Source organism: Odontesthes bonariensis, chromosome 21, assembly GCF_027942865.1.
Source record: "Odontesthes bonariensis isolate fOdoBon6 chromosome 21, fOdoBon6.hap1, whole genome shotgun sequence".
Taxonomy (NCBI): domain Eukaryota; kingdom Metazoa; phylum Chordata; class Actinopteri; order Atheriniformes; family Atherinopsidae; genus Odontesthes; species Odontesthes bonariensis.
This window is the reverse complement of record NC_134526.1, coordinates 427830-454826: the sequence shown is the minus strand read 5'-3', so window position 1 is coordinate 454826 and position 26997 is coordinate 427830. Positions and strand designations below refer to the sequence as shown.

The 26997-nt window shown below is 46.0% G+C and overlaps 1 protein-coding gene across 1 annotated transcript in view; it reads right to left on the bottom strand.

The window, feature by feature from the left end:
- The window catches only part of fbxl19 (F-box and leucine rich repeat protein 19), a 44392-nt gene extending 17607 nt beyond the window's left edge, over nt 1-26785 (bottom strand). Inside the window, exons 1-4 of the mRNA XM_075453242.1 lie at nt 26142-26785; nt 20725-20925; nt 4605-4748; nt 4160-4246 (exon numbers count right to left, since the gene is read on the bottom strand). Of these exons, the coding sequence (XP_075309357.1) occupies nt 4160-4246; nt 4605-4748; nt 20725-20910 (417 nt within the window). The 5' untranslated portion in view covers nt 20911-20925; nt 26142-26785. The remainder of the gene's footprint in view (nt 1-4159; nt 4247-4604; nt 4749-20724; nt 20926-26141) is intronic.
- Between the last annotated feature and the right edge of the window lie 212 nt (nt 26786-26997).

Below are 26997 nucleotides of genomic sequence, written 5' to 3'. Positions count from 1 at the left end.
GCAAATTTAGATAGCTTAAACTTCCTGTCGTCTCATCGGTGTAAATTAAAACCAGTGATAAAGCACAGCCCTGTGGGGCTCCTGTTTAAGAATACAGAAACTAAAGCAATCTCTGATCCAGTGAATCGGGCCCTGAGGAACAGTTAAACGTGCGTTAGTGCTGTGGAGGTGGCTGCAGATCCCCAAACACCCGCTTATTCACCAACTTTTCCACCCAAATAAGAAGAAACCGAACCACAATAAGACGATACGTGACTTTAGAGCCTTTTCTTTGAAAGAAGAACATCAGTTATAAATATTTAGATCTTTAATTAGATCTTTAATATCTTTAATGTGTCTAAAAGAGGCGAACAGCAGAGATTTCAGGCAACTCGCTCTTCAACCCGAACCACCTACATGAGCGTGCACGTGACTTATGGGCGTGCACGTGACCCATGGGCGTAAACGTGACAATGAGCTTGCACGTGACCAATGAGCGTGCACGTGACCCGTGGGCGTGCACGTGACCCATGGGCGTGCACGTGGTCCATGAGTCAGAAACTGGTGGGATCCCAGGGACAGAAACAAAGATGGAGGCTGCTCTGGGCTGGCTCAACCTTGCTGGTTTTTATCAGAAACAAAGATGGAGGCTGCTCTGGGCTGACTCACCTTGCTGGTTTTTATCAGAAACAAAGATGGAGGCTGCTCTGGGCTGACTCACCTTGCTGGTTTTTATCAGAAACAAAGATGGAGGCTGCTCTGGGCTGAATCACCTTGCTGGTTTTTATCAGAAACAAAGATGGAGGCTGCTCTGGGCTGACTCACCTTGCTGGTTTTTATCAGAAACAAAGATGGAGGCTGCTCTGGGCTGACTCCCCTTGCTGGTTTTTTATCAGAAACAAAGATGGAGGCTGCTCTGGGCTGACTCACCTTGCTGGTTTTAATCAGAAACAAAGATGGAGGCTGCTCTGGGCTGACTCACCTTGCTGGTTTTAATCAGAAACAAAGATGGAGGCTGCTCTGGGCTGACTCCCCTTGCTGGTTTTTTATCAGAAACAAAGATGGAGGCTGCTCTGGGCTGACTCACCTTGCTGGTTTTAATCAGAAACAAAGATGGAGGCTGCTCTGGGCTGGCTCACCTTGCTGGTTTTAATCAGAAACAAAGATGGAGGCTGCTCTGGGCTGGCTCACCTTGCTGGTTTTAATCAGAAACAAAGATGGAGGCTGCTCTGGGCTGGCTCACCTTGCTGGTTTTAATCAGAAACAAAGATGGAGGCTGCTCTGGGCTGACTCACCTTGCTGGTTTTAATCAGAAACAAAGATGGAGGCTGCTCTGGGCTGACTCACCTTGCTGGTTTTAATCAGAAACAAAGATGGAGGCTGCTCTGGGCTGGCTCACCTTGCTGGTTTTAATCAGAAACAAAGATGGAGGCTGCTCTGGGCTGACTCACCTTGCTGGTTTTAATCAGAAACAAAGATGGAGGCTGCTCTGGGCTGACTCCCCTTGCTGGTTTTTTATCAGAAACAAAGATGGAGGCTGCTCTGGGCTGACTCACCTTGCTGGTTTTAGTCAGAAACAAAGATGGAGGCTGCTCTGGGCTGACTCACCTTGCTGGTTTTTTATCAGAAACAAAGATGGAGGCTGCTCTGGGCTGACTCACCTTGCTGGTTTTAATCAGAAACAAAGATGGAGGCTGCTCTGGGCTGGCTCACCTTGCTGGTTTTTATCAGAAACAAAGATGGAGGCTGCTCTGGGCTGGCTCACCTTGCTGGTTTTTTATCAGAAACAAAGATGGAGGCTGCTCTGGGCTGACTCACCTTGCTGGTTTTAATCAGAAACAAAGATGGAGGCTGCTCTGGGCTGGCTCACCTTGCTGGTTTTAATCAGAAACAAAGATGGAGGCTGCTCTGGGCTGGCTCACCTTGCTGGTTTTTAAATCAGAAACAAAGAAGGAGGCTGCTCTGGGCTGACTCACCTTGCTGGTTTTTAAATCAGAAACAAAGAAGGAGGCTGCTCTGGGCTGACTCACCTTGCTGGTTTTTCAATCAGAAACAAAGAAGGAGGCTGCTCTGGGCTGGCTCACCTTGCTGGTTTTTAAATCAGAAACAAAGAAGGAGGCTGCTCTGGGCTGACTCACCTTGCTGGTTTTTAAATCAGAAACAAAGAAGGAGGCTGCTCTGGGCTGACTCACCTTGCTGGTTTTAATCAGAAACAAAGATGGAGGCTGCTCTGGGCTGACTCACCTTGCTGGTTTTTATCAGAAACAAAGATGGAGGATGCTCTGGGCTGACTCACCTTGCTGGTTTTTATCAGAAACAAAGATGGAGGCTGCTCTGGGCTGACTCACCTTGCTGGTTTTTATCAGAAACAAAGATGGAGGATGCTCTGGGCTGGCTCACCTTGCTGGTTTTTATCAGAAACAAAGATGGAGGCTGCTCTGGGCTGGCTCACCTTGCTGGTTTTTATCAGAAACAAAGATGGAGGCTGCTCTGGGCTGACTCACCTTGCTGGTTTTTAAATCAGAAACAAAGATGGAGGCTGCTCTGGGCTGGCTCACCTTGCTGGTTTTTAAATCAGAAACAAAGATGGAGGCTGCTCTGGGCTGACTCACCTTGCTGGTTTTAATCAGAAACAAAGATGGAGGCTGCTCTGGGCTGACTCACCTTGCTGGTTTTAATCAGAAACAAAGATGAAGGCTGCTCTGGGCTGACTCACCTTGCTGGTTTTTAAATCAGAAACAAAGATGGAGGCTGCTCTGGGCTGACTCACCTTGCTGGTTTTTAAATCAGAAACAAAGATGGAGGCTGCTCTGGGCTGGCTCACCTTGCTGGTTTTAATCAGAAACAAAGATGGAGGCTGCTCTGGGCTGACTCACCTTGCTGGTTTTAATCAGAAACAAAGATGGAGGCTGCTCTGGGCTGACTCACCTTGCTGGTTTTTATCAGAAACAAAGATGGAGGCTGCTCTGGGCTGACTCCCCTTGCTGGTTTTTATCAGAAACAAAGATGGAGGCTGCTCTGGGCTGACTCACCTTGCTGGTTTTAATCAGAAACAAAGATGGAGGCTGCTCTGGGCTGGCTCACCTTGCTGGTTTTAATCAGAAACAAAGATGGAGGCTGCTCTGGGCTGACTCACCTTGCTGGTTTTCAAATCAGAAACAAAGATGGAGGCTGCTCTGGGGTGACTCACCTTGCTGGTTTTTATCAGAAACAAAGATGGAGGCTGCTCTGGGCTGACTCACCTTGCTGGTTTTAATCAGAAACAAAGATGGAGGCTGCTCTGGGCTGACTCACCTTGCTGGTTTTTATCAGAAACAAAGATGGAGGCTGCTCTGGGCTGACTCACCTTGCTGGTTTTAATCAGAAACAAAGATGGAGGCTGCTCTGGGCTGACTCACCTTGCTGGTTTTAATCAGAAACAAAGATGGAGGCTGCTCTGGGCTGACTCACCTTGCTGGTTTTAATCAGAAACAAAGATGGAGGCTGCTCTGGGCTGGCTCACCTTGCTGGTTTTTATCAGAAACAAAGATGGAGGCTGCTCTGGGCTGACTCACCTTGCTGGTTTTTATCAGAAACAAGGATGGAGGCTGCTCTGGGCTGGCTCACCTTGCTGGTTTTTATCAGAAACAAAGATGGAGGCTGCTCTGGGCTGACTCACCTTGCTGGTTTTTAAATCAGAAACAAAGATGGAGGCTGCTCTGGGCTGGCTCACCTTGCTGGTTTTTATCAGAAACAAAGATGGAGGCTGCTCTGGGCTGACTCACCTTGCTGGTTTTTATCAGAAACAAGGATGGAGGCTGCTCTGGGCTGGCTCACCTTGCTGGTTTTTATCAGAAACAAAGATGGAGGCTGCTCTGGGCTGACTCACCTTGCTGGTTTTAATCAGAAACAAAGATGGAGGCTGCTCTGGGCTGACTCACCTTGCTGGTTTTTATCAGAAACAAGGATGGAGGCTGCTCTGGGCTGGCTCACCTTGCTGGTTTTTATCAGAAACAAAGATGGAGGCTGCTCTGGGCTGGCTCACCTTGCTGGTTTTTATCAGAAACAAAGATGGAGGCTGCTCTGGGCTGACTCACCTTGCTGGTTTTTATCAGAAACAAGGATGGAGGCTGCTCTGGGCTGGCTCACCTTGCTGGTTTTAATCAGAAACAAAGATGGAGGCTGCTCTGGGCTGACTCACCTTGCTGGTTTTTCCCTCCTTGTGGCACTTGGGACACTCCCAGCAGTTTGGGATCTCGTCGTTGATGATTCCTTCGGCTTTGCCCATCTGCGGAGGAAACACAGCGATATGTTCATCTGAGACGGGACCCCCGGGTTCACCTGAAAGTGAGCTGATTCTGGATCAGCGACTGCTCTGTGACTGTAATTATTCTGCTGCAGTGACCCAGTTTTTCCCGAGTATCAAATTTAATTTACAGAAATAAAGACACAGTCAGAGTGTTTTATGGCAGACAGGACCACATGTGGAGAAAACACCGCTTCTGTCCACTGTCGGTACAATAAAGCTGATTCAAACCAGAGAGTAACCTGAAGATTCATCAGCTTTCTCTGCTTCACTGAAACCAAACTCCAGATAAAAGCTGGTAAATCAGAGGCTGAAGCGGGTCTAAATTCGGCCAACTCACCTTCAGGCAGCTGGGGTGGATGATCTCATTACAGATGGTGCACTCCATCAGAGAAAGGCTGAACTTCTCCTCCTCAGAGTCCACCGTGTCCTCCTTCCCCGCCTCGCCACAGGAAAAACACACCGCCGTGTGAGGCAGCACGGGCTGCAAGAAGAAGAAAGCAGGACGTTAAGAAACTGAAGCTGTTACTGTTGGAACTGAAACTGTTACTGTTGGAACTGAAGCTGTTACTGTTGGAACTGAAACTGTTACTGTTGGAACTGAAGCTGTTACTGTTGGAACTGAAACTGTTGGAACTGAAGCTGTTACTGTTGGAACTGAAACTGTTGGAACTGAAACTGTTACTGTTGGAACTGAAACTGTTACTGTTGGAACTGAAGCTGTTACTGTTGGAACTGAAGCTGTTACTGTAGGAACTGAAGCTGTTACTGTAGGAACTGAAGCTGTTACTGTTGGAACTGAAGCTGTTACTGTTGGAACTGAAGCTGTTACTGTAGGAACTGAAGCTGTTACTGTTGGAACTGAAGCTGTTACTGTTGGAACTGAAGCTGTTACTGTTGGAACTGAAGCTGTTACTGTAGGAACTGAAACTGTTACTGTAGGAACTGAAGCTGTTACTGTTGGAACTGAAGCTGTTACTGTTGGAACTGAAGCTGTTACTGTTGGAACTGAAGCTGTTACTGTAGGAACTGAAGCTGTTACTGTTGGAACTGAAGCTGTTACTGTAGGAACTGAAGCTGTTACTGTTGGAACTGAAGCTGTTACTGTAGGAACTGAAGCTGTTACTGTAGGAACTGAAGCTGTTACTGTTGGAACTGAAGCTGTTACTGTTGGAACTGAAGCTGTTACTGTAGGAACTGAAGCTGTTACTGTAGGAACTGAAGCTGTTACTGTTGGAACTGAAGCTGTTACTGTTGGAACTGAAGCTGTTACTGTTGGAACTGAAGCTGTTACTGTTGGAACTGAAGCTGTTACTGTTGGAACTGAAGCTGTTACTGTAGGAACTGATGCTGTTACCGTTGGAACTGAAGCTGTTACTGTAGGAACTGAAGCTGTTACCGTTGGAACTGAAGCTGTTACTGTTGGAACTGAAGCTGTTACCGTTGGAACTGAAGCTGTTACTGTAGGAACTGAAGCTGTTACTGTTGGAACTGAAGCTGTTACTGTTGGAACTGAAGCTGTTACTGTTGGAACTGAAACTGTTACTGTTGGAACTGAAGCTGTTACTGTTGGAACTGAAGCTGTTACTGTTGGAACTGAAGCTGTTACTGTTGGAACTGAAGCTGTTACTGTAGGAACTGAAACTGTTACTGTAGGAACTGAAGCTGTTACTGTTGGAACTGAAGCTGTTACTGTTGGAACTGAAGCTGTTACTGTAGGAACTGAAGCTGTTACTGTTGGAACTGAAGCTGTTACTGTTGGAACTGAAGCTGTTACTGTAGGAACTGAAGCTGTTACTGTTGGAACTGAAGCTGTTACTGTAGGAACTGAAGCTGTTACTGTAGGAACTGAAGCTGTTACTGTTGGAACTGAAGCTGTTACTGTTGGAACTGAAGCTGTTACTGTAGGAACTGAAGCTGTTACTGTAGGAACTGAAGCTGTTACTGTTGGAACTGAAGCTGTTACTGTTGGAACTGAAGCTGTTACTGTTGGAACTGAAGCTGTTACTGTTGGAACTGAAGCTGTTACTGTTGGAACTGAAACTGTTACTGTTGGAACTGAAGCTGTTACTGTTGGAACTGAAGCTGTTACTGTAGGAACTGATGCTGTTACCGTTGGAACTGAAGCTGTTACTGTAGGAACTGAAGCTGTTACCGTTGGAACTGAAGCTGTTACTGTTGGAACTGAAGCTGTTACCGTTGGAACTGAAGCTGTTACTGTTGGAACTGAAACTGTTACTGTAGGAACTGAAGCTGTTACTGTTGGAACTGAAGCTGTTACTGTAGGAACTGAAGCTGTTACTGTAGGAACTGAAGCTGTTACTGTTGGAACTGAAGCTGTTACTGTTGGAACTGAAACTGTTACTGTAGGAACTGAAGCTGTTACTGTTGGAACTGAAGCTGTTACTGTTGGAACTGAAACTGTTACTGTAGGAACTGAAGCTGTTACTGTTGGAACTGAAGCTGTTACTGTTGGAACTGAAACTGTTACTGTAGGAACTGAAGCTGTTACTGTTGGAACTGAAACTGTTACTGTAGGAACTGAAGCTGTTACTGTTGGAACTGAAACTGTTACTGTAAGAACTGAAGCTGTTACTGTTGGAACTGAAGCTGTTACTGTTGGAACTGAAGCTGTTACTGTAGGAACTGAAGCTGTTACTGTAGGAACTGAAGCTGTTACTGTTGGAACTGAAGCTGTTACTGTTGGAACTGAAACTGTTATTGTTGGAACTGAAGCTGTTACTGTTGGAACTGAAGCTGTTACTGTTGGAACTGAAGCTGTTACTGTAGGAACTGAAGCTGTTACTGTAGGAACTGAAACTGTTGGAACTGAAGCTGTTGGAACTGAAGCTGTTACTGTTGGAACTGAAGCTGTTACTGTTGGAACTGAAACTGTTGGAACTGAAGCTGTTGGAACTGAAGCTGTTACTGTTGGAACTGAAGCTGTTACTGTAGGAACTGAAGCTGTTACTGTTGGAACTGAAGCTGTTACTGTTGGAACTGAAGCTGTTACTGTTGGAACTGAAGCTGTTACTGTAGGAACTGAAACTGTTACTGTAGGAACTGAAGCTGTTACTGTTGGAACTGAAGCTGTTACTGTTGGAACTGAAGCTGTTACTGTTGGAACTGAAGCTGTTACTGTAGGAACTGAAGCTGTTACTGTTGGAACTGAAGCTGTTACTGTAGGAACTGAAGCTGTTACTGTTGGAACTGAAGCTGTTACTGTAGGAACTGAAGCTGTTACTGTAGGAACTGAAGCTGTTACTGTTGGAACTGAAGCTGTTACTGTTGGAACTGAAGCTGTTACTGTAGGAACTGAAGCTGTTACTGTAGGAACTGAAGCTGTTACTGTTGGAACTGAAGCTGTTACTGTTGGAACTGAAGCTGTTACTGTTGGAACTGAAGCTGTTACTGTTGGAACTGAAGCTGTTACTGTTGGAACTGAAGCTGTTACTGTAGGAACTGATGCTGTTACCGTTGGAACTGAAGCTGTTACTGTAGGAACTGAAGCTGTTACCGTTGGAACTGAAGCTGTTACTGTTGGAACTGAAGCTGTTACCGTTGGAACTGAAGCTGTTACTGTAGGAACTGAAGCTGTTACTGTTGGAACTGAAGCTGTTACTGTTGGAACTGAAGCTGTTACTGTTGGAACTGAAACTGTTACTGTTGGAACTGAAGCTGTTACTGTTGGAACTGAAGCTGTTACTGTTGGAACTGAAGCTGTTACTGTTGGAACTGAAGCTGTTACTGTAGGAACTGAAACTGTTACTGTAGGAACTGAAGCTGTTACTGTTGGAACTGAAGCTGTTACTGTTGGAACTGAAGCTGTTACTGTAGGAACTGAAGCTGTTACTGTTGGAACTGAAGCTGTTACTGTTGGAACTGAAGCTGTTACTGTAGGAACTGAAGCTGTTACTGTTGGAACTGAAGCTGTTACTGTAGGAACTGAAGCTGTTACTGTAGGAACTGAAGCTGTTACTGTTGGAACTGAAGCTGTTACTGTTGGAACTGAAGCTGTTACTGTAGGAACTGAAGCTGTTACTGTAGGAACTGAAGCTGTTACTGTTGGAACTGAAGCTGTTACTGTTGGAACTGAAGCTGTTACTGTTGGAACTGAAGCTGTTACTGTTGGAACTGAAGCTGTTACTGTTGGAACTGAAACTGTTACTGTTGGAACTGAAGCTGTTACTGTTGGAACTGAAGCTGTTACTGTAGGAACTGATGCTGTTACCGTTGGAACTGAAGCTGTTACTGTAGGAACTGAAGCTGTTACCGTTGGAACTGAAGCTGTTACTGTTGGAACTGAAGCTGTTACCGTTGGAACTGAAGCTGTTACTGTTGGAACTGAAACTGTTACTGTAGGAACTGAAGCTGTTACTGTTGGAACTGAAGCTGTTACTGTAGGAACTGAAGCTGTTACTGTAGGAACTGAAGCTGTTACTGTTGGAACAGAAGCTGTTACTGTTGGAACTGAAACTGTTACTGTAGGAACTGAAGCTGTTACTGTTGGAACTGAAGCTGTTACTGTTGGAACTGAAACTGTTACTGTAGGAACTGAAGCTGTTACTGTTGGAACTGAAGCTGTTACTGTTGGAACTGAAACTGTTACTGTAGGAACTGAAGCTGTTACTGTTGGAACTGAAACTGTTACTGTAGGAACTGAAGCTGTTACTGTTGGAACTGAAACTGTTACTGTAAGAACTGAAGCTGTTACTGTTGGAACTGAAGCTGTTACTGTTGGAACTGAAGCTGTTACTGTAGGAACTGAAGCTGTTACTGTAGGAACTGAAGCTGTTACTGTTGGAACTGAAGCTGTTACTGTTGGAACTGAAACTGTTATTGTTGGAACTGAAGCTGTTACTGTTGGAACTGAAGCTGTTACTGTTGGAACTGAAGCTGTTACTGTAGGAACTGAAGCTGTTACTGTAGGAACTGAAACTGTTGGAACTGAAGCTGTTGGAACTGAAGCTGTTACTGTTGGAACTGAAGCTGTTACTGTTGGAACTGAAACTGTTGGAACTGAAGCTGTTGGAACTGAAGCTGTTACTGTTGGAACTGAAGCTGTTACTGTAGGAACTGAAGCTGTTACTGTTGGAACTGAAGCTGTTACTGTTGGAACTGAAACTGTTACTGTTGGAACTGAAGCTGTTACTGTAGGAACTGAAGCTGTTACTGTTGGAACTGAAGCTGTTACTGTTGGAACTGAAGCTGTTACTGTAGGAACTGAAGCTGTTACTGTTGGAACTGAAACTGTTACTGTTGGAACTGAAGCTGTTACTGTTGGAACTGAAACTGTTACTGTTGGAACTGAAACTGTTACTGTTGGAACTGAAACTGTTACTGTTGGAACTGAAGCTGTTACCGATGGAACTGAAGCTGTTACCGATGGAACTGAAGCTGTTACTGTTGGAACTGAAGCTGTTACTGTTGGAACTGAAGCTGTTACTGTTGGAACTGAAACTGTTACTGTTGGAACTGAAGCTGTTACTGTTGGAACTGAAGCTGTTACTGTTGGAACTGATGCTGTTACCGTTGGAACTGAAGCTGTTACTGTAGGAACTGATGCTGTTACTGTAGGAACTGAAGCTGTTACTGTTGGAACTGAAGCTGTTACTGTTGGAACTGAAACTGTTACCGTTGGAACTGAAACTGTTACTGTTGGAACTGAAGCTGTTACTGTTGGAACTGAAGCTGTTACTGTTGGAACTGAAGCTGTTACTGTTGGAACTGAAGCTGTTACTGTTGGAACTGAAACTGTTACTGTAGGAACTGAAGCTGTTACTGTTGGAACTGAAGCTGTTACTGTTGGAACTGAAGCTGTTACTGTAGGAACTGAAGCTGTTACTGTTGGAACTGAAGCTGTTACTGTTGGAACTGAAGCTGTTACTGTAGGAACTGAAGCTGTTACCGTTGGAACTGAAGCTGTTACCGTTGGAACTGAAACTGTTACTGTTGGAACTGAAGCTGTTGGAACTGAAGCTGTTACCGTTGGAACTGAAACTGTTACTGTTGGAACTGAAGCTGTTGGAACTGAAGCTGTTACCGTTGGAACTGAAGCTGTTACTGTTGGAACTGAAGCTGTTACTGTTGGAACTGAAGCTGTTACTGTTGGAACTGAAGCTGTTACTGTAGGAACTGAAGCTGTTACTGTTGGAACTGAAGCTGTTACTGTTGGAACTGAAACTGTTATTGTTGGAACTGAAGCTGTTACTGTTGGAACTGAAGCTGTTACTGTTGGAACTGAAGCTGTTACTGTTGGAACTGAAACTGTTGGAACTGAAGCTGTTACTGTTGGAACTGAAGCTGTTACTGTTGGAACTGAAGCTGTTACCGATGGAACTGAAACTGTTACTGTTGGAACTGAAGCTGTTACTGTTGGAACTGAAGCTGTTACTGTTGGAACTGATGCTGTTACTGTTGGAACTGAAGCTGTTACTGTTGGAACTGAAGCTGTTACTGTTGGAACTGAAACTGTTACTGTTGGAACTGAAGCTGTTACTGTTGGAACTGAAGCTGTTACTGTAGGAACTGAAACTTACTGTAGGAACTGAAGCTGTTACTGTTGGAACTGAAACTGTTACTGTTGGAACTGAAGCTGTTACTGTTGTAACTGAAACTGTTACTGTTGTAACTGAAGCTGTTACTGTTGGAACTGAAGCTGTTACTGTTGGAACTGAAGCTGTTACTGTTGGAACTGAAGCTGTTACTGTTGGAACTGAAGCTGTTACTGTTGGAACTGAAGCTGTTACTGTTGGAACTGAAACTGTTACTGTTGGAACTGAAGCTGTTACTGTTGGAACTGAAACTTACTGTAGGAACTGAAGCTGTTATTGTTGGAACTGAAGCTGTTACTGTTGGAACTGAAGCCGTTACTGTTGGAACTGAAGCCGTTACTGTTGGAACTGAAGCTGTTACTGTAGGAACTGAAGCTGTTACTGTAGGAACTGAAACTGTTACTGTTGGAACTGAAGCTGTTACTGTTGGAACTGAAGCTGTTACTGTTGGAACTGAAGCTGTTACTGTAGGAACTGAAGCTGTTACTGTTGGAACTGAAGCTGTTACTGTTGGAACTGAAGCTGTTACTGTTGGAACTGAAGCTGTTACTGTTGGAACTGAAGCTGTTACTGTTGGAACTGAAGCTGTTACTGTAGGAACTGAAACTGTTACTGTTGGAACTGAAGCTGTTACTGTTGGAACTGAAGCTGTTACTGTTGGAACTGAAGCTGTTGGAACTGAAGCTGTTACTGTTGGAACTGAAACTGTTACTGTTGGAACTGAAGCTGTTACTGTTGGAACTGAAGCTGTTACTGTTGGAACTGATGCTGTTACTGTTGGAACTGATGCTGTTACTGTTGGAACTGATGCTGTTACTGTTGGAACTGATGCTGTTACTGTTGGAACTGATGCTGTTACTGTTGGAACTGATGCTGTTACTGTTGGAACTGAAGCTGTTACTGTTGGAACTGAAACTGTTACTGTTGGAACTGAAGCTGTTACTGTTGGAACTGAAGCTGTTACTGTTGGAACTGAAACTGTTACCGTTGGAACTGATGCTGTTACTGTTGGAACTGAAGCTGTTACTGTTGGAACTGAAGCTGTTGGAACTGAAACTGTTACTGTTGGAACTGAAACTGTTACTGTTGGAACTGAAGCTGTTACTGTTGGAACTGAAGCTGTTACTGTTGGAACTGATGCTGTTACCGTTGGAACTGAAGCTGTTACCGTTGGAACTGAAGCCGTTACTGTTGGAACTGAAGCTGTTACTGTTGGAACTGAAGCTGTTACTGTTGGAACTGAAGCTGTTACTGTTGGAACTGAAGCTGTTACTGTAGGAACTGAAGCTGTTACTGTTGGAACTGAAGCTGTTACCGTTGGAACTGATGCTGTTACCGTTGGAACTGAAGCTGTTACTGTTGGAACTGAAGCTGTTACTGTTGGAACTGAAGCTGTTGGAACTGAAACTGTTACTGTTGGAACTGAAACTGTTACTGTTGGAACTGAAGCTGTTACTGTTGGAACTGAAGCTGTTACCGTTGGAACTGAAGCTGTTACCGTTGGAACTGAAGCTGTTACTGTTGGAACTGAAGCTGTTGGAACTGAAACTGTTACTGTTGGAACTGAAGCTGTTACTGTTGGAACTGAAGCTGTTGGAACTGAAACTGTTACTGTTGGAACTGAAACTGTTACTGTTGGAACTGAAGCTGTTACTGTTGGAACTGAAGCTGTTACTGTTGGAACTGATGCTGTTACCGTTGGAACTGAAGCTGTTACCGTTGGAACTGAAGCCGTTACTGTTGGAACTGAAGCTGTTACTGTTGGAACTGAAGCTGTTACTGTTGGAACTGAAGCTGTTACTGTTGGAACTGAAGCTGTTACTGTTGGAACTGAAGCTGTTACTGTTGGAACTGAAGCTGTTACTGTAGGAACTGAAGCTGTTACCGTTGGAACTGAAGCTGTTACCGTTGGAACTGATGCTGTTACCGTTGGAACTGAAGCTGTTACTGTTGGAACTGAAGCTGTTACTGTTGGAACTGAAGCTGTTGGAACTGAAACTGTTACTGTTGGAACTGAAACTGTTACTGTTGGAACTGAAGCTGTTACTGTTGGAACTGAAACTGTTACTGTTGGAACTGAAGCTGTTACTGTTGGAACTGATGCTGTTACTGTTGGAACTGAAGCTGTTACCGTTGGAACTGATGCTGTTACCGTTGGAACTGAAGCTGTTACTGTTGGAACTGAAGCTGTTACTGTTGGAACTGAAACTGTTACTGTTGGAACTGAAGCTGTTACCGTTGGAACTGATGCTGTTACCGTTGGAACTGAAGCTGTTACTGTTGGAACTGAAGCTGTTACTGTTGGAACTGAAGCTGTTGGAACTGAAACTGTTACTGTTGGAACTGAAGCTGTTACTGTTGGAACTGAAGCTGTTACTGTTGGAACTGAAGCTGTTACTGTTGGAACTGAAGCTGTTACTGTTGGAACTGATGCTGTTACTGTTGGAACTGAAGCTGTTACTGTTGGAACTGATGCTGTTACTGTTGGAACTGAAACTGTTACTGTAGGAACTGAAGCTGTTACTGTTGGAACTGAAACTGTTACTGTTGGAACTGAAGCTGTTACTGTAGGAACTGAAACTGTTACTGTAGGAACTGAAACTGTTACTGTTGGAACTGAAACTGTTACTGTTGGAACTGAAGCTGTTACTGTTGGAACTGAAGCTGTTACTGTTGGAACTGAAACTGTTACTGTTGGAACTGAAGCTGTTACCGTTGGAACTGAAGCTGTTACTGTTGGAACTGAAGCTGTTACTGTTGGAACTGAAACTGTTACTGTTGGAACTGAAGCTGTTACTGTTGGAACTGAAACTGTTACTGTTGGAACTGAAACTGTTACTGTTGGAACTGAAGCTGTTACTGTTGGAACTGAAACTGTTACTGTTGGAACTGAAGCTGTTACTGTTGGAACTGAAGCTGTTACTGTTGGAACTGAAACTGTTACTGTTGGAACTGAAGCTGTTACTGTTGGAACTGAAACTGTTACTGTTGGAACTGAAGCTGTTACTGTTGGAACTGAAACTGTTACTGTTGGAACTGAAACTGTTACTGTTGGAACTGAAGCTGTTACTGTTGGAACTGAAGCTGTTACTGTTGGAACTGAAGCTGTTACTGTTGGAACTGAAACTGTTACTGTTGGAACTGAAGCTGTTACTGTTGGAACTGAAACTGTTACTGTTGGAACTGAAGCTGTTACTGTTGGAACTGAAACTGTTACTGTTGGAACTGATGCTGTTACCGTTGGAACTGAAGCTGTTACTGTTGGAACTGAAGCTGTTACTGTTGGAACTGAAACTGTTACTGTTGGAACTGAAGCTGTTACTGTTGGAACTGAAACTGTTACTGTTGGAACTGAAGCTGTTACCGTTGGAACTGATGCTGTTACCGTTGGAACTGAAGCTGTTACTGTTGGAACTGAAGCTGTTACTGTTGGAACTGAAGCTGTTGGAACTGAAACTGTTACTGTTGGAACTGAAGCTGTTACTGTAGGAACTGAAACTGTTACTGTTGGAACTGAAGCTGTTACTGTTGGAACTGATGCTGTTACTGTTGGAACTGATGCTGTTACCGTTGGAACTGAAGCTGTTACTGTTGGAACTGAAGCTGTTACTGTTGGAACTGAAGCTGTTGGAACTGAAACTGTTACTGTTGGAACTGAAGCTGTTACTGTTGGAACTGAAGCTGTTACTGTTGGAACTGAAGCTGTTACTGTTGGAACTGATGCTGTTACTGTTGGAACTGAAGCTGTTACTGTTGGAACTGATGCTGTTACTGTTGGAACTGAAACTGTTACTGTAGGAACTGAAGCTGTTACTGTTGGAACTGAAACTGTTACTGTTGGAACTGAAGCTGTTACTGTAGGAACTGAAACTGTTACTGTTGGAACTGAAACTGTTACTGTTGGAACTGAAGCTGTTACTGTTGGAACTGAAACTGTTACTGTTGGAACTGAAGCTGTTACTGTTGGAACTGATGCTGTTACTGTTGGAACTGAAGCTGTTACTGTTGGAACTGAAGCTGTTACTGTTGGAACTGAAGCTGTTACTGTTGGAACTGAAACTGTTACTGTTGGAACTGATGCTGTTACCGTTGGAACTGAAGCTGTTACTGTTGGAACTGAAGCTGTTACTGTTGGAACTGAAGCTGTTACTGTTGGAACTGAAGCTGTTACTGTTGGAACTGAAACTGTTACTGTTGGAACTGAAGCTGTTACCGTTGGAACTGATGCTGTTACCGTTGGAACTGAAGCTGTTACTGTTGGAACTGAAGCTGTTACTGTTGGAACTGAAGCTGTTGCAACTGAAACTGTTACTGTTGGAACTGAAGCTGTTACTGTTGGAACTGAAGCTGTTACTGTTGGAACTGAAGCTGTTACTGTTGGAACTGATGCTGTTACTGTTGGAACTGAAGCTGTTACTGTTGGAACTGATGCTGTTACTGTTGGAACTGAAACTGTTACTGTAGGAACTGAAGCTGTTACTGTTGGAACTGAAACTGTTACTGTTGGAACTGAAGCTGTTACTGTAGGAACTGAAACTGTTACTGTTGGAACTGAAACTGTTACTGTTGGAACTGAAGCTGTTACTGTTGGAACTGAAACTGTTACTGTTGGAACTGAAGCTGTTACTGTTGGAACTGATGCTGTTACTGTTGGAACTGAAGCTGTTACTGTTGGAACTGAAGCTGTTACTGTAGGAACTGAAACTGTTGGAACTGAAACTGTTACTGTAGGAACTGAAACTGTTACTGTTGGAACTGAAACTGTTACTGTTGGAACTGAAACTTACTGTAGGAACTGAAGCTGTTACTGTTGGAACTGAAGCTGTTACTGTAGGAACTGAAACTGTTACTGTTGGAACTGAAGCTGTTACTGTAGGAACTGAAGCTGTTACTGTTGGAACTGATGCTGTTACTGTTGGAACTGAAACTGTTACTGTAGGAACTGAAGCTGTTACTGTTGGAACTGAAACTGTTACTGTTGGAACTGAAGCTGTTACTGTAGGAACTGAAACTGTTACTGTTGGAACTGAAACTGTTACTGTTGGAACTGAAGCTGTTACTGTTGGAACTGAAACTGTTACTGTTGGAACTGAAGCTGTTACTGTTGGAACTGATGCTGTTACTGTTGGAACTGAAGCTGTTACTGTTGGAACTAAAGCTGTTACTGTAGGAACTGAAACTGTTACTGTTGGAACTGAAACTGTTACTGTTGGAACTGAAACTGTTACTGTTGGAATTGATGCTGTTACTGTTGGAACTGAAGCTGTTACTGTAGGAACTGAAACTGTTACTGTTGGAACTGAAGCTGTTACTGTTGGAACTGAAGCTGTTACTGTAGGAACTGAAACTGTTACTGTTGGAACTGAAGCTGTTACTGTAGGAACTGAAACTGTTACTGTTGGAACTGAAGCTGTTACTGTTGGAACTGATGCTGTTACTGTTGGAACTGAAGCTGTTACTGTTGGAACTGATGCTGTTACTGTTGGAACTGAAACTGTTACTGTAGGAACTGAAGCTGTTACTGTTGGAACTGAAACTGTTACTGTTGGAACTGAAGCTGTTACTGTAGGAACTGAAACTGTTACTGTTGGAACTGAAACTGTTATTGTTGGAACTGAAGCTGTTACTGTTGGAACTGAAACTGTTACTGTTGGAACTGAAGCTGTTACTGTTGGAACTGATGCTGTTACTGTTGGAACTGAAGCTGTTACTGTTGGAACTGAAGCTGTTACTGTAGGAACTGAAACTGTTACTGTTGGAACTGAAACTGTTACTGTTGGAACTGATGCTGTTACTGTTGGAACTGATGCTGTTACTGTTGGAACTGATGCTGTTACTGTTGGAACTGATGCTGTTACTGTTGGAACTGATGCTGTTACTGTTGGAACTGAAGCTGTTACTGTTGGAACTGAAGCTGTTACTGTTGGAACTGAAGCTGTTACTGTAGGAACTGAAACTGTTACTGTTGGAACTGAAGCTGTTACTGTTGGAACTGAAGCTGTTACTGTAGGAACTGAAACTGTTACTGTTGGAACTGAAGCTGTTACTGTAGGAACTGAAACTGTTACTGTTGGAACTGAAGCTGTTACTGTTGGAACTGATGCTGTTACTGTTGGAACTGATGCTGTTACTGTTGGAACTGAAACCGTTACTGTTGGAACTGAAGCCGTTACTGTTGGAACTGAAGCCGTTACTGTTGGAACTGAAACTGTTACTGTTGGAACTGAAGCTGTTACTGTAGGAACTGAAACTGTTACTGTTGGAACTGAAACTGTTACTGTTGGAACTGAAACTGTTACTGTTGGAACTGAAGCTGTTACTGTTGGAACTGAAGCTGTTACTGTAGGAACTGAAGCTGTTACTGTTGGAACTGATGCTGTTACTGTTGGAACTGAAGCTGTTACTGTTGGAACTGAAGCTGTTACTGTTGGAACTGATGCTGTTACCGTTGGAACTGAAGCTGTTACTGTTGGAACTGAAACTGTTACTGTTGGAACTGAAGCTGTTACTGTTGGAACTGATGCTGTTACCGTTGGAACTGAAGCTGTTACTGTTGGAACTGAAACTGTTACTGTTGGAACTGAAGCTGTTACTGTTGGAACTGAAACTGTTACTGTTGGAACTGAAACCGTTACTGTTGGAACTGAAACCGTTACTGTTGGAACTGAAACTGTTACTGTAGGAACTGAAGCTGTTACTGTTGGAACTGAAGCTGTTACTGTTGGAACTGAAGCTGTTACTGTTGGAACTGAAGCTGTTACTGTTGGAACTGAAGCCGTTACTGTTGGAACTGAAGCTGTTACTGTTGGAACTGAAACTGTTACTGTTGGAACTGAAGAACTGAAGCTGTTACTGTTGGAACTGAAGCTGTTACTGTTGGAACTGAAGCTGTTACTGTTGGAACTGAAACTGTTACTGTAGGAACTGAAGCTGTTACTGTTGGAACTGAAGCTGTTACTGTTGGAACTGAAGCTGTTACTGTTGGAACTGAAGCTGTTACTGTTGGAACTGAAGCTGTTACTGTTGGAACTGAAGCTGTTACTGTTGGAACTGAAACTGTTACTGTTGGAACTGAAACTGTTACTGTTGGAACTGAAGAACTGAAGCTGTTACTGTTGGAACTGAAGCTGTTACTGTTGGAACTGAAGCTGTTACTGTTGGAACTGAAGCTGTTACTGTTGGAACTGAAGCTGTTACTGTAGGAACTGAAGCTGTTACCGTTGGAACTGAAGCTGTTACTGTTGGAACTGAAGCTGTTACTGTTGGAACTGAAACTGTTACTGTTGGAACTGAAGCTGTTACTGTTGGAACTGAAGCTGTTACTGTTGGAACTGAAACTGTTACTGTTGGAACTGATGCTGTTACTGTTGGAACTGAAACTGTTACTGTTGGAACTGAAGCTGTTACTGTAGGAACTGAAACTGTTACTGTTGGAACTGAAACTGTTACTGTTGGAACTGAAGCTGTTACTGTTGGAACTGAAACTGTTACTGTTGGAACTGAAGCTGTTACTGTTGGAACTGAAGCTGTTACTGTTGGAACTGAAACTGTTACTGTTGGAACTGAAGCTGTTACTGTTGGAACTGAAGCTGTTACTGTTGGAACTGAAACTGTTACTGTTGGAACTGAAGCTTTTACTGAAACTGGTTGACCCCTCCGGGCTACAGTAGCAGTAAAACATCATGTTCTGATGAAAATGAATTAGTTCCAATTCATTTGTGAGTCTTAAATAAATCGTGGTTACAGGTTTATGTTCCTGCTTATCCTACGGGACACCCAGGGGTTCCAACAACAACAATCAGCTCTCCTTCATCCTTTCAGACGCCACCAGAGGGCGTCTCTTCTCCACCCTCCTCCACCTAACCCCCCCCCCCCCCCCCAAGTCTCCACCCAGAAACACAAACAAATAAACTACAAATAAACAAATCTTTTCCAGCCTCAGATCTTCTGGATGTGTGATAAAGCATCAGTGAAACCACAGTGGAGGATCAAAGCCAACTCTCGCTCACTGGCAGCACCAGCGATCCTCTCCGGTTGCCATGGAAACCCAGCATCGTCGCCTGCTGGGCTCCGGCTCAGCGCCGATGCTATTTGAAGAATCGACGCTCACAAAAAAGAATAACTGATCACAGTGTGGGAGTGGATCTTTGTGAGGACATATGGGCCTCACAGTGGCTCAGACCTGCTTCTGGAGTATGTGGACGGGTCAGAGCTTCAGCACACGGTCCATAAGTATGTGGACGGGTCAGAGCTTCAGCACACGGTCCATAAGTATGTGGACGGTCCATAAGTATGTGGACGGGTCAGAGCTTCAGCACACGGTCCATAAGTATGTGGACGGGTCAGAGCGGGCCTCAGCGAGGCTGTAATAGGTTACGGACGTTGAGTTTTCTATTCAAGATAAACACAAGAAACTTGTCCTAAAGAAAAAAAATAAAAAGGACCAGACTCAGTGAATAACTCCCTAAAATATAGGTCAGTGAGCAGTGCTGACCAACATGACATTGGGGTCATCAGATGGGAACCTCCTTTCATCAGTGTCCCAGAGTCACCCCCCTAATGCCAGCCATCACTACTCCTCACACCACAACAACCATCTTTTTTTTTTTTACAACCATAAGCTACCTCAGCCTCTCACCAACTGCACACCAGTGGGGTGGGGATACAAACCCTGGTTCTGGTAGGGGTAATGAAAGTATAGAGGGTGCCAGAGGTGGAGGCAGGACAAGACACACAAGCAGATTCAGGAGATAAACAGTCCTACAGTCACTAAAAATGCCAGCAAAAACAATGCCATACAGGCCAACTCACCCAAAATGGCCGCCTGGTTTCAAAAGGCTCACATGGGCCACACCCTCCACTTAAATATCTTCTTCTTTGCTTTTTCAAAAGTCTGTTTACCCTAAGTGCTCCCCCTGCTGGGCCCCCAGCTGCTATTGCTTCTTCTAATCCAAATCCACTGACTGGACTTTACTGCCTCATCTGACACTTCCTTCACTATTTTCCTCACACTCTGTCCACTTACACCCAGCTCCCTCAGCAATGAGACAACAGACTTTGCAACAAATCCTCTGCATCCTACTTCCCCTGGACAGATTCTAACCTTCCATCCTCGCTGCTCTGCTTCTGCCCCCAACTCCACATACCTAAGCTTTTTCCTTTCATATGCTTCTGCTACTAACTCCTCCCAAGGAACAGTCAGCTCTATGAAACAGACTCTCATTCTACTCCTAGACCACAAGACTATATCAGGCCTTAGGTTTGTCGAGGCTATCTCCTGGGGAACAACAAGCTTATTTCCTAAATCTACCTGCATCTCCCAATCACAAGCATCCTCCAAGCTGCCGTGCCTCCTTATCGTCTTATTAACTTTCTCCCCCTCTTGAACAAACTGAATTGCAACTCTCTTCACCTTAGACCCTCCTAAGTTTACCTGCCTTCGTTTATCTTCAACACCTGCAGCTAAACTTTTAATACTTGGTCATGTCGCCATGTATACCGGCCTTGTGACAGACTAACCTTACAACCTGACAAAATATGCCTTAGAGTTGCAGTACCTGAACATAAGGAGCATAACGGGTCTCCATTTACCCAGAGTTTTAGCTTCTGGGGAGTTGGCAATACATCATATGTTGCCCCTATCAAAGATCTAATACTCCTTCTAACATCGGTGCAGAATAGAAAGACGTATTCTTCGTGTGAATAAAGACAAGCTTTACATTTAATGTAGAATTTGTTGTTATTTTCATTCTTTTTAAATTTTTTTGGGACGGATGCGATCAGTTTAACTCTGTTAACGAAGCTTCGGTCCCTTTAAAACCTGCTTCTTGTTGGGTGGAAAGTGAAGTCAGGCAGGGTAAGGACGCCTCAAAGGGCCAGCTGTGTGCATGTGTGTGCGTGTCTCACCGCCGTGCACTGTCTCAGGAGGCAGGACTGCTTCATCCGGCCGGGCCCTCCGAACTTCTTCATGTCCTTGCAGAAGTGACACTCTCCGCACTCCGTCCTCATGCAGGCCTGGCAGCGCCGGCAGCGTGTCCGCCGTCGCCTCGCCCCGCCGCCAGCCCCCCCGCCCAGCGCCTTACTGCCCGACATCCCCGAACAAGTCAGCTGGAGAGAGAGACAGACGCACATCATGTAGACTGATCCCAGGCCACAACACAAGCCGCTTCCAGTCCAATTAAACTGGATTATATTCCTAAAATGAACACAGACCCATAAACCTTCATGTGATTAACTGGGTTATGGGACAAATGTCTGTTAGCCTCTTGCTAACATGTTGCTATTAGCCAGAGACTATCTGTTAAGGCTCTAGCATGGTTGCTGCGTCTGCTCGCGCGAGCGGTGTCGATGACGTCACGAGTTCGTGCCGGCCATATATAGTGGTGCAAGTCGTTGCGCGCCAGTAGTTGCAGTTTTCTCCGTCACAGAGGTGGCGCTGCTGCGTAAAGGTTAGCGCTACTCTACAACCACGAAAGTGGAGAAGAAAACAATGAATAGCAGGAACACTGTCATTAATGATACTGCTGCAGTATTTGGATCATTTAAATTTTTTAATTCAGTAAAAGAGGTGAAGTCTCTGCCCTCTTCTTTGCCTTCACGTATCTGTCCCGTAGCTTCTTCCACACATTCTTACAGAACTCTCCCTCTTTCCCCAAAGTTCTGCCCATCTCTGTGCACCAGTTTTGGGAGTTTACGTTGCTCCCTGTGCTGTTTCCCTGCAGTTTCATACAGCTGCCTGTACAAACGCACCTCCTGACTGACCCTAACCCTGGTCTCACATCGGTCCATCCGGTCTGTCGTTGGTGGCACCGCCAAGTTACAAGAATCAAATGGTGCACGACACCGCGCTGCGCCGTCTTTTCAAGGCAAAGCGCCATGCCTGAAACGTCATTTTAACGTCATGGTCCGCCACCGCCGTGACAGACGCGTCAACCATGCTAGCGCCTTTAGCCTCTTGCTAACATGTTGCTGTTAGCCAGAGGCTATCTGTTAGCCTCTGGCTAACATGTTGCTGTTAGACATAGGCTCTCTGTTAGCCTCTTGCTAACATGTTGCTGTTAGACATAGGCTCTCTGTTAGCCTCTTGCTAACATGTTGCTGTTAGCCATAGGCTATCTGTTAGCCTCTTGCTAACATGTTGCTGTTAGCCAGAGGCTATCTGTTAGCCAAAGGTTATCTGTTAGCCAAAGGTTATCTGTTAACCTTTTGCTAACATGTTGCTTTTAGCCATAGGCTATCTGTTAGCCTCTTGCTAACATGTTGCTATTAGCCACGATTGTGTTTGATCTTTAGTTTTGCTGAACTAGAATCAGAATTGAGGCATCATGTCATGCAGCTAATTTCACCCAAAGGCAACCTGGTTCAGTTTCTGTTTGCAACACAACAAGAAGTCCCGACTGTGGATTAGTTTGTTGTTATGAGCTGTATGCTAAATTAAATAACTTAAATAACTTCTGATGTACATTAACATGACATTCTGTAAGCATGTGGTACATGTGGTATCTTTTTTTTTTTTGGGGGGGGGGGGGGGGGGGGGTGAGATGGTGGAGCAGCTGTCCCACTGCATGCTGGGACGTCCTCATTCTGTCACACATCACACTCTCACCTCCGTGCCTCATCAGGACAACTTCTTCTTCTACTGAACTCCAGTTTATTCACCTGAAACCATGGAAACGAGTCCCATTCATGTTTGTTTCTGTTGCTTTTTCCCACTTTGCTTCACATAACCCGTCTCGGGTCAGAACCAGAACTCTCTGCGGTTCTGATCCGGTTCTCAACAACCTGGATGGATCCGAGCTTCAGTTCTGTTTGACCTGCAGAACAGGAGAGGTTCTGGTGTTCGGACCTCTGGGGTTCCACTGCAGCTCTGATTAATGATTTCATGGCTAACTCAACATGTTCCGACTCTTCCGCCGGTGGTTCCCTTCCGCCGGTGGTTCCCTTCCTCAGGTGGTGCCGCTGGTTCCCTTCCTCCGCTGGTTCCCTTCCTCAGGTGGTGCCGATGGTTCCCTTCCTCAGGTGGTTCCCTTCCTCAGGTGGTGCCGATGGTTCCCTTCCTCAGGTGGTGCCGCTGGTTCCCTTCCTCAGGTGGTTCCCTTCCTCAGGTGGTGCCGATGGTTCCCTTCCTCAGGTGGTGCCGCTGGTTCCCTTCCTCAGGTGGTGCCGCTGGTTCCCTTCCTCCGATGGTTCCCTTCCTCAGGTGGTGCCGGTGGTTCCCTTCCTCCGCTGGTTCCCTTCCTCCGCTGGTGCCGCTGGTTCCCTTCCTCCGCTGGTGCCGATGGTTCCCTTCCTCCGCTGGTTCCCTTCCTCAGGTGGTGCCGCTGGTTCCCTTCCTCCGGTGGTTCCCTTCCTCAGGTGGTGCCGCTGGTTCCCTTCCTCCGCTGGTTCCCTTCCTCAGGTGGTGCCGCTGGTTCCCTTCCTCCGCTGGTTCCCTTCCTCAGGTGGTGCCGCTGGTTCCCTTCCTCAGGTGGTGCCGCTGGTTCCCTTCCTCAGGTGGTGCCGCTGGTTCCCTTCCTCAGGTGGTGCCGCTGGTTCCCTTCCTCAGGTGGTGCCGCTGGTTCCCTTCCTCCGCTGGTTCCCTTCCTCCGCTGGTTCCCTTCCTCAGGTGGTGCCGCTGGTTCCCTTCCTCAGGTGGTGCCGCTGGTTCCCTTCCTCAGGTGGTGCCGCTGGTTCCCTTCCTCCGATGAAGTCCCAGCTGGACCACATCTGTCCTGCCGACGGCGCAGGTGAGTCACCTGTTCACACCACTTCCTGTTCTGACGCCCAATCAGGCGACGTCTGACAGCTGAACAGCTTTTAAACGATCGATCAGCAGATGTTCCGCTGCTGCAGATGCAGATGTTCAGAGGCAGATGTTCTGCTGCAGATGTTCAGAGGCAGATGTTCCGCTGCAGATGTTCAGAGGCAGATGTTCAGATGCAGCTGTTCAGCTGCAGATGTTCAGAGGCAGATGTTCTGCTGCAGCTGTTCAGAGGCAGATGTTCCGCTGTTCAGCTGCAGATGTTCAGAGGCAGATGTTCTGCTGCAGATGTTCAGAGGCAGATGTTCCGCTGCTGCAGATGCAGATGTTCTGCTGCAGATGTTCAGAGGCAGATGTTCCGCTGCTGCAGATGCAGATGTTCTGCTGCAGATGTTCAGAGGCAGATGTTCCGCTGCTGCAGATGCAGATGTTCTGCTGCAGATGTTCAGAGGCAGATGTTCCGCTGTTCAGATGCAGATGTTCAGCTGCAGATGTTCAGAGGCAGATGTTCCGCTGTTCAGCTGCAGATGTTCAGAGGCAGATGTTCCGCTGTTCAGCTGCAGATGTTCAGAGGCAGATGTTCTGCTGCAGATGTTCAGAGGCAGATGTTCCGCTGTTCTTCTGCAGAGGCAGATGTTCCGCTGTTCTTCTGCAGAGGCAGATGTTCCGCTGTTCAGCTGCAGATGTTCAGAGGCAGATGTTCTGCTGCAGATGTTCAGAGGCAGATGTTCTGCTGTTCTGCTGCAGATGCAGATGTTCAGAGGCAGATGTTCTGCTGCAGATGTTCAGAGGCAGATGTTCCGCTGTTCTTCTGCAGAGGCAGATGTTCAGAGGCAGATGTTCTGCTGTTCTGCTGCAGATGCAGATGTTCAGAGGCAGATGTTCTGCTGCAGATGTTCAGAGGCAGATGTTCCGCTGTTCTTCTGCAGAGGCAGATGTTCAGAGGCAGATGTTCTGCTGTTCTGCTGCAGATGCAGATGTTCAGAGGCAGATGTTCTTCTGCAGATGCAGATGCTCAGCTGCAGATGTTCCGCTGTTCTTCTGCAGATGCAGATGTTCTGTTGTTCAGATGCAGATGTTCTGCTGCAGATGTTCCGCTGTTCTTCTGCAGATGCAGATGCTCAGCTGCAGATGTTCTGTTGTTCAGATGCAGATGTTCTTCTGCAGATGCAGATGTTCAGCTGCAGATGTTTTCAGTCACTGAGTCATGTGACCGTTGCTTTCAGGTTTCAAACTGGACCGGCGTGAAGGGTTACCGATGACTGCTGATTGATGGTTACCACGGCGATGACCATCGCTTCACCTGCAGGTTCCTTTGTTCGTTCTTCTGGTCCATGAATGATTATTGATCCAGATGTGATAAAGTCCGGCCATCTGTGGTGTTTTCTGACTGGTCTGAGATCCGGTTCAGTGCCCCCCCTCCTCTGTCAGACTGCAGACACGCCCCCTCTCTTCTTCTGTGGTTTAAGGGCACCTACTGTTTACATCGGGCCCCCGACACTCAGCTGACTGAGCCAGAAACTCACAAACTGACAGTTTGAGAGTTTTCCTAGAAGATGATCCTCAGCTCACGTTTCTCTGGGTTCCAGCTGAAGATGCTGATTTAGCTGCAGAAACATGAGATTTAACTGCTGGAAAATCTTTGTTTTAGACAGTTTACTGAATCCTTACTGGGACAGACCAACAGTTATCAGTTTATCATCATTTCAGACCCAACCTGAGGGGACGGAAGCTGAATATTTGGCTTTTTCTCCCTGAGAAACGACTGAAACTCGCATCAGATTCCTGCTCAGCAGAAGGATTGAGCATTGTGTCATGAATGATTAATGAGGCCAAACTTTCTGTTTTCAGCTCAGAAACAAACGGGAAGTTCCATATTAGAATAATCAGTGAATGAACAGACGGGAGCTTTAATCGGCCTCAGCTCCTTCAGGTTCCTCTGGAATGTTCTGCGGTGTCAGAGTCAGGGGGACGGTTCTCCTTTGTGACAGGAACTCAAACCTGGACCTCTCATCTGAAAACAAACACACTGAGGGGGCTGATGCTCTGGATTAACGCCTTAGCATCTTCCCAGGCCACTTTCACACCTTTTATCTCATAATATTATCAACGATTATCATCATTATTGCAGAAAATAACCTGTTTGATGAACCAATAACAGAAACACTGATCACCCTCAGCCCTGTGAGGAGAGCTAACACAAGCTAGCAGCCAGGAATAATGCAGATGCGCATCTGGCTTCTCTGGGTAGATAGCGGCTAACGGTTAGCAGCTAACAGCAGCAGCGAGTCACAGTCACCCACATTCAGCCACGCGCATGCACGCCAACACCTGCAGCCGCTGCACGCGCTTTGTTGTGTTAATTAAAAGATCACACATATGTTATGACACATTATCCCTCCCCGTCACCCTCACACCTGGTGCAAAAGCAGCGATAAGCATGCTAGCATGCTAGGAGGCTAGCAGCCCGTCCGCCCCCTGCGGCTGCTTCCTCTTTCATTATCCCGTGATCCCGAGCAGTAACCGGGCGGTGTTCCCCTCCACCTGCCCGGGCTCACACACGCACCACACCGCGGGCTCTCACCTCTTCCTATCTGCTTGCATGCTCCGTGCTCGCTCATCAGAATGAATGTTAGCCAGCAGTTAGCCGACGTTAGCTTCAGAGTTAGCTTCAGCCGTTAGCTTCAGCACAGCGCTTCCTTGTTTGTTCCTCCGCCGCTGCCGTTAGCTCCGGGCTGCTTCACGCACGTCCCATCGTGGTGGCTCCGCGGCTCGCGCTAGCTCCCCGGGCCAGCCTCACGGACCCGCGCGGGGTCGAATCGTTTCGATGAGCGAACTGATCGATGGCCGCCTGCCGTGCCCATTCACTCCCTCTCCGCAGTGTGATCCCTCAGCACGTTACGGCACGTTCGGCTCCTCTTCCTCCCGGGAGTCTTCAAAACACGCGACCCACACACAACGCGCACACAACGCGCACGTTCGTTCTGAGGCGCTGCGTCTCAGGTCCGCGCTCGCAGATAACCCTCCGCGGGAACTAGGCCCCCGCACAGGTTGGGAAACGAAGGGCCGCGCGCGGCTATTGTTCTCTCGCCTATTGTGCGGCGCCGCGCTCGCGCTGTGAGTGATTCGGATGACTGTTGTCAATCAAGCGGGTCGCGCGTGACACGTTTAACCTCCGAGTTGATTACGTCACGCAGGTGACCGCAGCCGCCGCGCGCGCCGCTTCGGGCTCGGAGGGAGACGTAAAAAATTAAATAAATAAATAAATGTAGTAAATAAAATATGGGAAACGACAAAAACTCACATGCCCCGCCCCCATACGATGACCTCATGGTGAGGCCACAGAGGCATTGTGGGATAGGAAGTTTCTGTGAATATTAATAAATTACACAAATTAAAACAAAGTAAAAAATTTAACTGATATTTTAATTGATGAAACT